The sequence below is a fragment of the Thamnophis elegans genome, chromosome 12 (genome assembly GCF_009769535.1).
Source record: "Thamnophis elegans isolate rThaEle1 chromosome 12, rThaEle1.pri, whole genome shotgun sequence".
Lineage (NCBI taxonomy): Eukaryota > Metazoa > Chordata > Lepidosauria > Squamata > Colubridae > Thamnophis > Thamnophis elegans.
This window is the reverse complement of record NC_045552.1, coordinates 55,872,184-55,885,218: the sequence shown is the minus strand read 5'-3', so window position 1 is coordinate 55,885,218 and position 13,035 is coordinate 55,872,184. Positions and strand designations below refer to the sequence as shown.

Sequence of the window (13,035 nt, the reverse complement as noted above, 5' to 3'; positions counted from 1 at the left end):
TGAGATAACGCGAAAAACGCCCACCACAATCATCACCCGGGTGTCTTTTTTTGGGAGATGTGATGTGTGGGTTTTCCGTGGTGAAATACCGGCTGTCAAAAGTCCCAATTCTTTAATCCAAGTAATTGTTCCTCTGCTTAGATTCCCTTTCATCTCTCAGAGTCAAAAATCCCAAGCATTGGCTTTGCCTAAAAGAACTGCAGCAAAAGATTTTAGATTTGTAAAGCACAGGCTCACGTTTTTCATAAGACGAGGGATGTATTTCTGGCTTGGACTTGAGCAAACCACCTGGCATGGTAAAAGGAAAAGAAAGAAAGAAGGAAGGAAGGAAAGAAAGAAAACTTGATTTGGGTGATTTTGCTCGTTATTTCCACGAATACTGTGATCTAAATGCCTTTTATGGCTTTTGTGTCTAAAAAACACAAAATACATCTCCACAGCCTTGGATTTGGTTTCCTTAGGTCTTGTGTGAATTTTCACACAATTGTATTTTCAAATGTTTTGGATTTTATATTTGCTTCCTCATAGACAAGTCGTCCCTTCACCTAAAATTTAGCTAGAGACTTCTTCCTGTCTCTTGGTTTTTATTCCACATTTTATATCATGAGACGTGCAGTATCTTTTTGCTGCAAATTGCTTCTATTTTTTTAAAGCGTCTCCCAAACTTTCAGCATTTTAACAGTTAAGAGCATTTTTCCTAGATCTGAAACTTGAAAGGAAATTTTACACTTGGTGTATTGAAACAGGAAGGACAGAAGCATTTGTCCATCTTAGGAAGGGAACATTTCTGTTAATTCAATATATGTCAGACCAGGAACTAGAAAGAGTCTAGGAAACAAGTATAGAAATACGTGTCTTAAAATATATTCGTTAAATGAGTGAATCCTTTTTTTTTTAAAGCCCTCTCGTGTGCAGTTCAGGTATATATTTCGTAATGATTTATGTAATTGCAGAGCTCAAACATACTCATCAAGTTCATTTGTTTTCCTTAGTAAATATATGTTGTACTTGATGTATAGACCAAAGAGGTTTTAAAATCTCAAAGAAGAGGCTATATTGGTAATGATAGGTTTGGCACAGTTTATTCTTAAGAAGGCTCAGAAATATTCTTAAGTCTTTATGAAGTGCTTTACGATCCATTGTCCTGAACACTACAGGTCCTGCTTTCTCGTGTTCCTTCTCTACACCACCCTACACCCCCCCCCCAATTTACCCCACTTTGCCTCAAGCAGGTTAATTGCTCTCCCAGACACACTCCTGTGAGCCTAGAAGTCAAGAAAGTCTCGTTTTTTACATTATACAGTTTTGGGCAAAAGAACAAAACATTTCCCACATCTCTTTTGTTGATGTTTAATGCCCACATATAGATAGAAGACCCGCAGTTGATGATTGATCTGTGGGCATGCAGGGGTCCATGTTTGTATCAAATCCAAAAGATGGATTTGCCCTCAAAGATCCTCGATATTGAGAATTGGACTTAATAAGCCCCATGTTTCACTTAACGTCCAGAATAAAATTCCTCTTCCGGACACAGCAAATTACGCATATTGTAGGAAACTGGGGAGGCGGTTTGAGATCCCTCTGAGTTAAAGGGGAGAAGAGGCAGGATCCAGCTGTAATTCAAGAGAAATGCAGGCTTTCGTGATGTGGTGGCTGTCCATTAGGATGTGGACTAGGATGTTATTTCCTGTGTGAAAACTTTATTGATCGGAGGAAGAGGTGAACGATTTAGGTCTTCTCCTTCCACCTAGCTTCATGACGATGAAGCTCACTCAGGTAAAGGGAGTTCCTTGACTTACGACCACAATTGAGCGATACGACCAAAATTTCAGTTGCGAGGCAGTTGTTAAGCGAGTTTCGCCCCATTTTATGACTTTCCTCGCCACCGTGGTGAAGTAAATCCCTGCAGTCATTAAGCTGGTCACGCGGTTGCTAAGTGAATCTGGCTTCCCCTTTGACTTTGCTTGTCAGAAGGTCGCCAAAGGGAGATTGCATGACACCGGGCCATGGCAACCACCGTCATAACTACGAGTTGGTTGCCAAGTGCCTGAATTCTCATCACGGGGATGCTGCAAAGGTCGTGTCTGTGGAAAACACTCGCAAGTCACATTTTTCCAGCGCTGGCATCGTATCTTTGAACCGTCACTAAACGAACAGTTGTTTAGTTTACTTTAGTTTAATAAGATTTGTATGCCTCCCACTCTCTTGGGACTCTCCGGAATTCTCTCCTGCGAAACTGGCCTTGAATCTCTCTCTCTCTCTCTGCCTCTCGTGGTTTCCTTGCCTCAACTGTGGAATTGGAGGCTTTGCCTTCATGGGCCTGGTGCATGCAAAGCTATGGGATGTGCTAGTGGCCACGGAAAACAAGAGGCCAGCAACATGTCACCTGGTGCAATTCACTTTCATTTAGGCCACAACTAGTATTCGAATCAAGCGCCGTTTCCGCCAGAGGTGGGTGACCAGACTAGGCTAGTATGTTGAGGGGATTTGCTTCTTAGATCTTACTCTGAAGCTGTGTGACATGCACACAGAGGCATTGACCCTTTCTGAAGACCTGGAACTGGGCATGTCTGGTCTGCTGAAAAGAAGGACCAGGGGAGACATGATAGCAGCCTTCCGATACTTGAGGGGCTGCTACAAAGAAGAGGGAGGCAAGCTATTCTCCAAGGCACCTGAGAGTAGAACAAGAAGCAATGGGTGGGAACTAATCAAGGAGAGAAGCAACTTAGAACTAAGGAGGAATTTCCTGACACTTAGAACAATGAATCAGTGGAACAGAAGTTGCCTCCAGAAGGTGTGAATGCTCCAACACTGGAAGTTTTTAAGAAGGGACTGGATAACCATTTGTCTGAAGTGGGGTAGGGTTTCCTTCCTGGGCAGGGGGTTGGGCTAGAAGATCTCCAAGGATCCCTTCCAACTCTGTTATTCTCTTCTCTACTCTACTCTACTCTACTCTACTCTACTCTACTCTACTCTACTCTACTCTACTCTACTCTACTCTACTCACAGAGATGACTTTCCCATTCTGGACATCTGCTGCAAATGCAAGATTTTTTGAGATAATTCCTACTTTGGCCAAGCCTTGCTGTCCACATTACATTAGTTCAGACTTGATTATCTTGTCTTGCATCGTCAAGGAGCCGATTGGATGTGCTTTCAGTAGAATTAAAGTGGCAGGCTCAAGTCCTGCTGTTTTGGGGTTCAATCAAAGAAGAGGCATCTTCTTTTCCACACCCTGGCCTGGGTTTTTTTTGGGAGGGGGGGTGTCCAGCATTGCTTCTCCTCTTCCAAGTGCAGTGTTATTGCAGTGTGTCAAAGATAGTTCCAATCACATTATCAAAGTAATCGTTTCTTCTCTTCAAGCTAAGGTAAGCAAAAAAAAAAAAATTGGTCAATATAAATCTTGGAACGAAGTCTTGCATAACGTGCTCTTAATTTTTTTTATTTTTTTTAAAGATTTTAATTGCTCAGCAGAGTCCCCAAAGAGTAAGGCTGCTTGTCAGCATGCTTAGGACCACAGCAGAAGCTCACCTAAAAAAGATGCAGCTTTCTTTCTCCCTCCTGTTTAGCAGATTTTTTTTTTATTCTTCATAAGCTTTCTCTTTCTTTTCCCTTTGCAACTAGTTTACCTTTGGATGCTAAATACCGTGTTTCCCCGAAAACAAGACAGGGTCTTCTTTCGACCCCCAAAACAAACACTTAGCCTTAATTTCAGGGGGTTCTTATTATTTTTGAGGCGCAGGAGGCGGCCAGTGTGGTCACCTTATGGCTGATGCTGTGTTGCAATATTTTGGGGGGAGGGCTTATTTTCAGGGGAGGGCTTATTTTAGCACATGTGTGTGCAAAAGCCCAGTTGGGCCAGGGGGGTCTTATTTTCGGGGAAACGGGGTACCAACTGAACCGCTTAGAGCAGTGTTTCTCAACCTTGGCAACTTGGAGATGTCTGGACTTCAAGTCCCAGAGTTCCCCAGCCAGCGAATGCGAATGCTGGCTGGGGGATTCTGGGAGTTGACGTCCAGACGTCTTCAAGTTGCCAAGGTTGAGAAACACTGGCTTAAGAGTTTGCAAACCTTTGGAGTTGGGCTCCAAAGAGGTCATCCGTGGGACTACACTGAATTGTGTCCTATATCCTGCAGTTCGATGGGTGTAGTTGCCCAGTCACTTTTGTTCGTTTTTTTGTTGATGAAAAGCAAAAGCAGATTAAAATCCAGAAGCTAAGGAGGAGCAGCAAAGTTGTGGGGGGCTATCGGAAAAAGCTTTGGTTCTTTCCAGGATGTGAGGTTATCTAAAAGACCGTCTCTTTCATCAGCTGTGCCAAAGAGGTTAAGCAGAGGCTGCCTTTTTTCATCTGTTATCTCAAAAGGGGTTTGTTTATATGCTTTTTTGTCCACTGTTTTGTTTGAAAGGATTCGTGTTTTCATTTGTAAGCAGCTTGTTGTGTCTACAGATTGAAACACAGGCTGGGAAAACATTACACGGAAGAAGGTTGCTCTTAATTCCTTTCTTTGGCAGTTGGTGGGAACATAAGGGGGGGGGGGAGTCTGGTGGAGTTACCAAGGAAGCGATCCCTTGTGCCATCCTGGCTGGCTTCCCCCCCTCCCTCCTTTTCAGGTGAGGTAGTCCTCCTTCAGCCATCTTTTGGCCTCCCGAGTTACCTGCATCTCTGGGTTCTAATTCTTCCTAGTTTCCATCAGCATCTCGGCTTTGGAGATCGCGCCTCGATTTGGAGGCTGCTCTCGATGTTTAGACAGAGAAGGTAGTCTTAAGCTGCTCTGAATATTCATGAAATTGACCACTACTTTGGACTGCTCCTCAGGAACCCAGAGCGCCTTTGATGGGTTCCTAAGCACCACGCGGAAGGCAGGTTTCTGAAAGATCCCGAGATCTGTTCCCCCCCCCCCCCCCGCCTTCGTAGAAGATGCCAAAGGGCAGCGTGCGCCTCCTTCGGCGTTCGTGCCAAGGGCCTCCTTACCCGCCTCCTCTTTCTGAGAAGCGTGGCTGGTTCTTGACACATCAGGGGAAGATAGTTTTGCCATTATTTAAGCATCTGCTATGCAGCTTTGGAAAATAGAGCTTCGGGCACTTGGAAAGTGAAATGGGTGGACGACGAGGCAGCCAGCCAGCCAGCCAGCCTGCTCGGACAGGAGGAGAACCTTTGGTTGCCCCCATACAGTAGTGGGGGACTAGATGGGGGCCTGAAGCCATCTTTTACTTGGTTAGCTTTATGAATTATTGGGGGGGGATTCATTTGTGGGATTTGAATGACTTGGTGATGCTACAGGATAGCATTTCCGCAGTTTTTCATCCAGGCAAAACAACAGAAAAGTAAGATTGGACCAGGGAATAGGATATTGGACTAGATCAGATCTGATAAACTAGGGATGTCCAATCTTGGCAACTTTAGGACTTGTGGGAGTCCTAAAGGACCCGTTTGGGAACAAACGAAGCCACCTTCTTAACTGCACTGAGAGCGAAAAGCAAGCTTTGGGTTTAGGCCTGTGGCACAGAGTGCTTCTGAAAAGGACTTGGGTACCTTTTATTATTCCACCTGAAACTGGGATGTACAAAAATAACCCAAGTGTTTCATGTTTCAAACAAGGTGGGGGGGACAGGGCATGGGCGGGCAGAGAAGAGCAGTGAAATATAGGATCGCTAAACTGAACATTGGTTATATACATACATGCATGCATACATACATACACAAACACACACACACTATATATATATATATATATATATATATATATATATATATATATATATATATATATATGCACACACACACACACACACACACACACTGTATGTATGTATTATATATATATACAGAAACCCAATATTTTTTACTGTTGCCTTTTTGTTACATAAAAAATATTGGGTTTCTGTCTGGATGGTCTCTTGTGACGAGCCGAAGACAGAGAGTGGAAGTGTGACCTTCCTCCCATATTTGGGCATACCAGGGGTTGTGACTTTAAATATATACCTCTCACCCTGGCTGGCTGATAAGGAGTCGAGCTCTGTAGCTCAATGGTTAACACATCTGCCTAAGAGGCAATAGAGCACAGGTTCGATTCCCAACATGGGTATGGCTAGCTGATGAGAGCTAAATAGCTTGAAATAGATCTATACTAGTCTCCCTTTATTTATTTATCAGCATAAATATAACAAATATATATATATATAATTGGATCAGCAAGATGAAGAGAGAAGCAGCCACTAAAAAAAGTTTCAAGAGCTAGAAATGTGTATTCAAGCTTTTTGTGCAGCTTTGGAGTTGAATATTTGTGATGAATTGTTTTTTTGAGGGTTCCCAGAATGTTTGCGTGTGAGAAACTGATTTATCTTTAAAAGAAAACTCCTCTCCCTGCCCAAGTAGTTATTTGGATCCTCGTTTCTTTGCTGGGTTTTTCCCCTCCACTGATTCTTTTCTTTTTTAAAATATTTTTTTTTAATTTTTAATTTAAAACAAATACAGCCTCCTCTGATTCTTGTAAAAGGTAGTCCTGGTTCTTACAGAATTTAACGTGGATTAAAAGTCCAACTAGTCCTCTTTTTTTAATATAATGCCTTCTATTGCTCATAGCTATGGGAATAATTCAGATTAATTAACTTTATGAGGAATTCTTGGAAGCAATAGCGATTCAGCATTATCCCCAGAAAAGCCTAATCAATATATTTACTCTCCTTATTAACTAGTTATTAATAAGGGTTGGTGTGTTAGCTTTAATGAGTGTATATAAATCAGCTTTGGTAAATATGTCTAAACGGAATATCTTTTCATTAAAACGTTTGGGTTTTTTGGGGGGGGCGCATAGTTGACATAATGAGATGGCCTCGGCTCCTTGTGGATTTTGGGTCTTTGAGTTCCACAGCTCTTCAAGGAAGAGTTGCTGTTATTAGAAAGCAACATGGAAGAAGGTTTAAAAAAAAACCTAGTTAAGTAAGCTAGATAATTTCCCCCAGAAATGCAAGCTTTTTGTGTACTGGATAAAGAAGCCCCCCACATTTTCAAACCCTACTTGTGGTCTGGAAACTACTGTTTACTGCAGACATGTCCAACCTTGGCAACATTAAAACTTGTGGACTTCAACTCCCACAAGTCCTAAAGTTGCCAAGATTGGACATCCCTGGTTTATCAGATCTGAACTAGTCCAATATCCTATTCCCTGGACCAGTGATATATATATATGACCTAATGAAACTGGACTTCAGTAACATCTTCCAGTGATTCTGGAGGGAATACTTACTTGTTGCTGAGCTATATATTTTTTTGCAATGCACTCAAGAGAGATGCTTTGGTCCATATTTTGTATTTAGCCATAATTGTGTGATGGAGATGAGATCGAACCTTTGGGAGAGCCGAAATTCCACCTGTAGATGAGAACGTGGATGATTTCTGTCCAACTCGGACCACAAGAACGCAACCTGACTTTACACAAATAAAATGTCATTTAACCTATCAGAAATTCTTGGTCATCATTGCTGGTATCAAAGTTAAGTCTGAGCACTGTAATAAAATAATAAATAACAAAATAAAAATAACAGGCATCCCATCCTGTTTGGAAGACTTTCTTCACCTTCAATTGTTGCACCAACATCTGCCATCTGTGATTCGTTTAATTTTTTCCCCCCTACCTCTAGTAGTCTGAATGCACTGAAAGAAACAGATTTGGGTTTGGGGGCTGTGTAGAGGTTTATGCAATTAATCAGGATGTGACATGAGACATTTCAGGTTATTTATGGGTTGCTAATTGTGGTGCACAGCAGCATATTCAGAAAGAAGCTTTAATCTTCACAAATCCTTGTGGTGAGTAACCACCTGGTCACATTTGAAATAGAAACTTGCTAAATGTGTTCTGCATTTTGACACTGCGTGTTCCATGTATTTCACACCCATGTATCAAACCCTCATTTCCGTGTAGTCCACAGTTCTTGTTTAGAGTTCTTTTTTTTTTTATGGCTGATCTCCAAACAATTTGTGTTCTCACCCCCCAAACGTTCCAAGTTTCAGAATTTCCTTTAAATAACCCCACTTTCCCTACTCGGTGCAAGCAAATAGCAGCTGCAAGCAAAACCTGTCAGAATTTATTTTAAACCAGCTCTTGTTTTTTTTTAATCAGGATTTTGGTGTTTTTTTTTAATGTAGGCAAGAGACAATTGGTTTATTCCGATTTGGGGGAGCAAGTTGTCCTGCGGAAGTAATTTCTGAAGCTCCTTTTGAGGCCAATGTTTTACCTGCAGGCTCAGAGATCAGATCTTTTCTAAAGAGGCTGCAAGTTATATTTAAACATTACGAAGACAAGCGGATACTTTCATGTCAGCACGTGTTCGGAAGACACACAAATGACTCTGTGTAAGGCGATATCCCTGAGCTTTTTATGGAGACAGGTGCCGTGAAGGCCTCAGCATGTCATACATGCAGCCCTTGAGATCTGGACAGACAGAACTTTTGCTTGCCAACCTCCCCCTCCCCCCCCTTTCTACCCCTCAGTTTCCTATTCAGCTGCAATGAAGGGTTTTTAGCTTCCTAAAAGGTGGGAGACTTTTGAACCCCCAAATGTTGAAAAAGGGGATCGAAAATTGCCAACCGTCTTAACTGCGGGAAAAATGAAAGAAAGTTGTTAGCAATGAAGGCTGAATTCAGAAGGAGAAACTGCCCTGTCACTTTTTAACATTTAATAGCCACGTTTATAATAGCAATGCAAATCGGGCCAGGTTCCCCTTTGAGATGGGCTTGCAGATTCCTGCAATTGTTGTTGGTGGTGGTGGCAAGAGGAACAAGCAAGCTCTGACCGGAGGCCGTTGTCTCCTTCTCTTCCTTCCTGTCTCCCAGATCTTTGGTTGAAGAGGAAGAGCCTCACATGAAAGTCACTCTGGGGAGCAGCGATATGGGCTTGTCTGCTCACCTGCAGGCGTCAAAGGCAGGAACCACCCGATTCTTCACCAGCAACACTCACAGTTCTGTGGTCCTCCAGGTGAGTGAATGCCCGGAAGGGGGAGCCACCAGCCAGGTGAACTTCTTTGGGGGGGTGTCCTTCCGTTCCAGGGGGAAGAGCTTCCTCCAAAGACTCACCTGTCCGATGGTGTCATTGCAGCCCCAGGTCACCCAGACGACTGGGAAGGGAGCCGAGAACGGAGGTCTGGGCAGGCTTCCTCTCCTTTGCTAGTTGAACATTGCGGCGGCTGCTTTTCCCTGTGATGGAAGGAGACCCAGGCTTGGCATGGTCCAAGTAAGAGCGGGGGAGGGGGAGGCCTTTGGCCTGCGAATTGTGTCCGAACGCCTTCGAGGGAATTTGTCAGGCGAAACAGCCTTTCAGGGTGAATGTTTTGCTCCTCCTATATATATATATATTGCTTCCTCTTGGCCTGGAGGGTGAAAAATCTAGCTTCATTATCTAGCGTGCTCCGCAGAGGCCCAGGCCTGTCCTCTGACTTCAGCTCTCGAGAGCAGCCCCATCGCCCCCCCCCCCCTTGCTGAAGCTTTGCGTTTGCAGCTGCTGTGAAATGAGGCCAAACTCCGTGCCTGGCATTGTTTGCTGCCACCAACTAGGGGGCAAAGTAGGCTGAACGGGGCTCTCTTCCCCTGGGGGGGGGCGTTTTTACAGAGTGGGGGAATTGCTGGGTGGGCAGTCCTAGGGAAGAGCCGCAGCCGGTGTGAAGAAAAACGAGCACGAAAGCTTTCCGGACCTTCCCCCAGGATCCTGCCTGTGGAACACCAGAAGCTTTTGGTTCAGTGGGGTTAACATCATAACCCTCCTCCACCTCCTCCTCTGGCTGGCAGGAGCAGAGCAACCTCCCACTTCCCCCGACCGGGGAGCGGGGGTGTTCCCCAGTGACGCTGAGCGGGGACTGCTTCTGCAGCCTCAGGAACAGGAACTCCAATTGTGTGGGGCTTCCCCTGGGCCGGCACCTCCTCGTTCAAGGGGGAGCAGAGCTGACGTGGGCGGTTCTGTCTTGCAGGGTTTTGACCAGCTGCGCGTAGAAGGGTTACTGTGTGACGTGACCTTAGTGCCAGGAGATGGTGACGAAGTGTTCCCTGTGCACAGGGCAATGATGGCGTCCGCTAGCGATTACTTCAAGGCTATGTTCACAGGTAGGGTTCCCTGATGGTGGATCAGGAGGCCAGTGGACACATTCCTCCCCCCCTCCCCCCTCTGGGTGTTTCTTTCGGGGGTTCACTTAATGTCAGGGATGAAGCCCATTCTCTCCGGTTTGGAAGAAACTCTTCCTGAGGAGGCTCTGACTGGCTTGTAACCCTCTTGTGTCTGAATCTTGTTCCCAGGCGGGATGAAAGAGCAAGACTTAATGTGCATCAAGCTGCACGGCGTGAACAAAATAGGTTTGAAGAAGATCATCGATTTTATTTATACGGCGAAACTTTCCCTCAACATGGACAACCTGCAGGACACCCTCGAAGCGGCCAGTTTTTTGCAGATCTTGCCCGTGCTGGACTTCTGCAAAGTGTTTCTTATATCCGGGGTAAGGGAAAGGAAAGTCCCACCAACCTAGTTTTCACCACGGGGGTGGGGGGGTTGAGCTTGCAAAGGGTTTTTCCCAAAAGAGCCGCTCTGCTCCGCAGTTGCTCAAATTAGAGCAGGAGCCGTTCTTCTGCAAGGCAGCTCCCCACAAAACACGGACCTCTCTTTACGCACCAAACGCAATTAGTCCTCGGCCTGTGTGTGAGCCCTGTCGCGCAATTAAATTCACCTTCAGGATGATGCGCGCTTCGGACGCCTCCTATAAACTGTCTTGGAGTAGTTCTGCAAATTGATTGGAATAAATACATCTTCTCTGCCAAGGGGGAGGTTCTCAGCTGTGGGAGATCAGAAGGCTCACATTGTAAATTACTTTCTGAGCCTCAAAGGAGAGCTGCTATTTTCAGTTTCGGCGTATAAACAGCTGGGTTCTTCTGGAGAAGGTGCCGTTTACTTAACGCAGGCCTCACTTTGCAGCCTGAGTTGAGTGACTCCGTAAGATGGAAATAGGGGTATGTATTTTGATGGCTGCTCGAGGATTAAAGGAAAGACAGAGACAGCTGAGCTATTCCGCAACTGGCATGTAAATAGATTTTAAACAGATTAAAAAAAAAACAAAAAAACAGTGGGACATCTAACGTGCAGCTTTTCAGAAACCGGTGGGTTTTAAAAACATGGTACCATCCAAGTCACAAGTGACAAAAATAACCAGCCATTTATACCAACAAGGGAGGGGAAAGGGAGATTTTCTAAACACAGTTGGATTTTCAAGATCCATCAGTTTTAGAGCTAGGGAAGATGGGACCGAGCTGTTATCTCAGAGAGGAAGACGTTCCCTGCACCTTTTGTGATAACCGTGTCCTTTTTCTTTCTCAGGTAATGTGATCCTAGAATCTGTGTTAAGTCCTGGTGGAATACGAGTTGTGACTACACAAAGTTGTGAATTTCTCAACCTCGGCAGCTTTAAGACGTCGAGCATGCTGACTGGAGGATTCTGGGAGTTGAAGTCCAGAGTGTCTTCAATCTGCCGAGGTTGAGAAACACTATAGGGAGTAAGGAAATAGTCTGTTGGTCCTCCTGGCAAACCTATCAACTGCCTGCGTCTTGCGAATCATCTCCTTTCTCGTTTCTGTTTCCTGTCTTCAGCTGGGGTGCTTGCAGCTGACCTCATCATCAGTTGCTTCCCCCTCTTGCTTTTCAATTTTAGCTGCCTCCGGATGCTTCCTGCCGCCCCTTCGCCGCTTGTCTGAACTTTGCAGCTGAGAATTTTCAACCACCTTTCAAGGAAACCCGATTTGTGTTTTCCTAGCCCTTTATTTCCCTCCTGCAATTTCAGCATTAAGAGTGAAAATCTTAAAAAAAGAGCCTGCTCCCTTGATCTAGTCCATCCCAGATGTGTGGGTGTACGTGACTCTTCAAAGTAGCGTCCCCTTATGGAAAAAAACGGATGCAGTCTTATTTGAGGACAATTGGAGAAGGGCACCAGCAAAACCTTGGGCCAGTCTTCCCAGTCTGTTGTAGCTCCCGCCCTTGATGTTCGTTGTGCAGATAGTTGCTGAGGAAATGGAAGCCTTGTGCTCTGCTTCCAGTGCTGCTGTCAAATTGGGACACATTGTGTTGGGGGGAGTGGCTATAATGGCAGTAGACCCAGGGAATACTCCAGTATTCCCTGTCAGGTGGTATTAAGTCACCCTGCAGGTAAGCCCTTCTGTGCTAATAGGCCGTCTCTTGCCTTCGTAGGTGTCCTTGGAGAACTGCGTTGAGGTGGGGCGAATTGCCAACACGTACAACCTCACCGAAGTGGATAAATATGTGAACAATTTCATCCTCAAGAACTTCCCAGCCCTGCTGAGTACGGGGGAGTTTGTGAAGCTCCCCTTCGAGCGCCTTGCCTTCGTCCTCTCCAGTAATAGCCTTAAGCACTGCACCGAACTGGAACTCTTCAAGGCCGCCTGCCGGTGGCTGCGGTACGAGGAGCCGCGCATGGAGTGCGCTGCGAAGCTGATGAAAAACATCCGTTTCCCTCTGATGACGCCCCAGGATCTCATCAACTACGTCCAGACCGTGGATTTCATGCGGACTGATAACACTTGCGTCAATTTGCTCTTGGAAGCCAGTAACTATCAAATGATGCCCTACATGCAGCCGGTGATGCAGTCGGAGAGGACGGCCATCCGTTCGGACAGCACCCACCTGGTGACCTTGGGAGGGGTCCTCCGGCAGCAGCTGGTCGTGAGTAAGGAACTGCGGATGTACGACGAGAAGGCGCACGAGTGGAGGTCCCTGGCCCCCATGGACGCCCCCCGATACCAGCATGGCATCGCGGTGATCGGGAACTTCCTCTACGTGGTTGGCGGGCAGAGCAACTACGACACGAAAGGGAAGACCGCTGTGGACACAGTCTTCAGGTTCGACCCTCGCTACAATAAGTGGATGCAGGTGGCTTCCTTAAATGAAAAACGGACCTTCTTCCACCTAAGTGCCCTCAAAGGACATCTGTATGCCGTCGGTGGTCGCAATGCAGCCGGAGAATTAGGTAAGCTCCATCTCACGCGGAGAA

General features: G+C 45.5%; 1 protein-coding gene across 5 annotated transcripts in view; it reads left to right on the top strand.

Moving 5' to 3' along the window:
- The window catches only part of LOC116515817 (kelch-like protein 13), a 44,974-nt gene that overhangs the window by 22,549 nt on the left and 9,390 nt on the right, over nt 1–13,035 (top strand). For all 5 annotated transcript variants that reach the window (XM_032228062.1, XM_032228064.1, XM_032228066.1 and 2 more), the window contains 4 exons: nt 8,834–8,975; nt 9,961–10,093; nt 10,283–10,479; nt 12,216–13,011. In XM_032228062.1, the coding sequence (XP_032083953.1) occupies nt 8,862–8,975; nt 9,961–10,093; nt 10,283–10,479; nt 12,216–13,011 (1,240 nt within the window). In that variant the 5' untranslated portion in view covers nt 8,834–8,861. The remainder of the gene's footprint in view (nt 1–8,833; nt 8,976–9,960; nt 10,094–10,282; nt 10,480–12,215; nt 13,012–13,035) is intronic.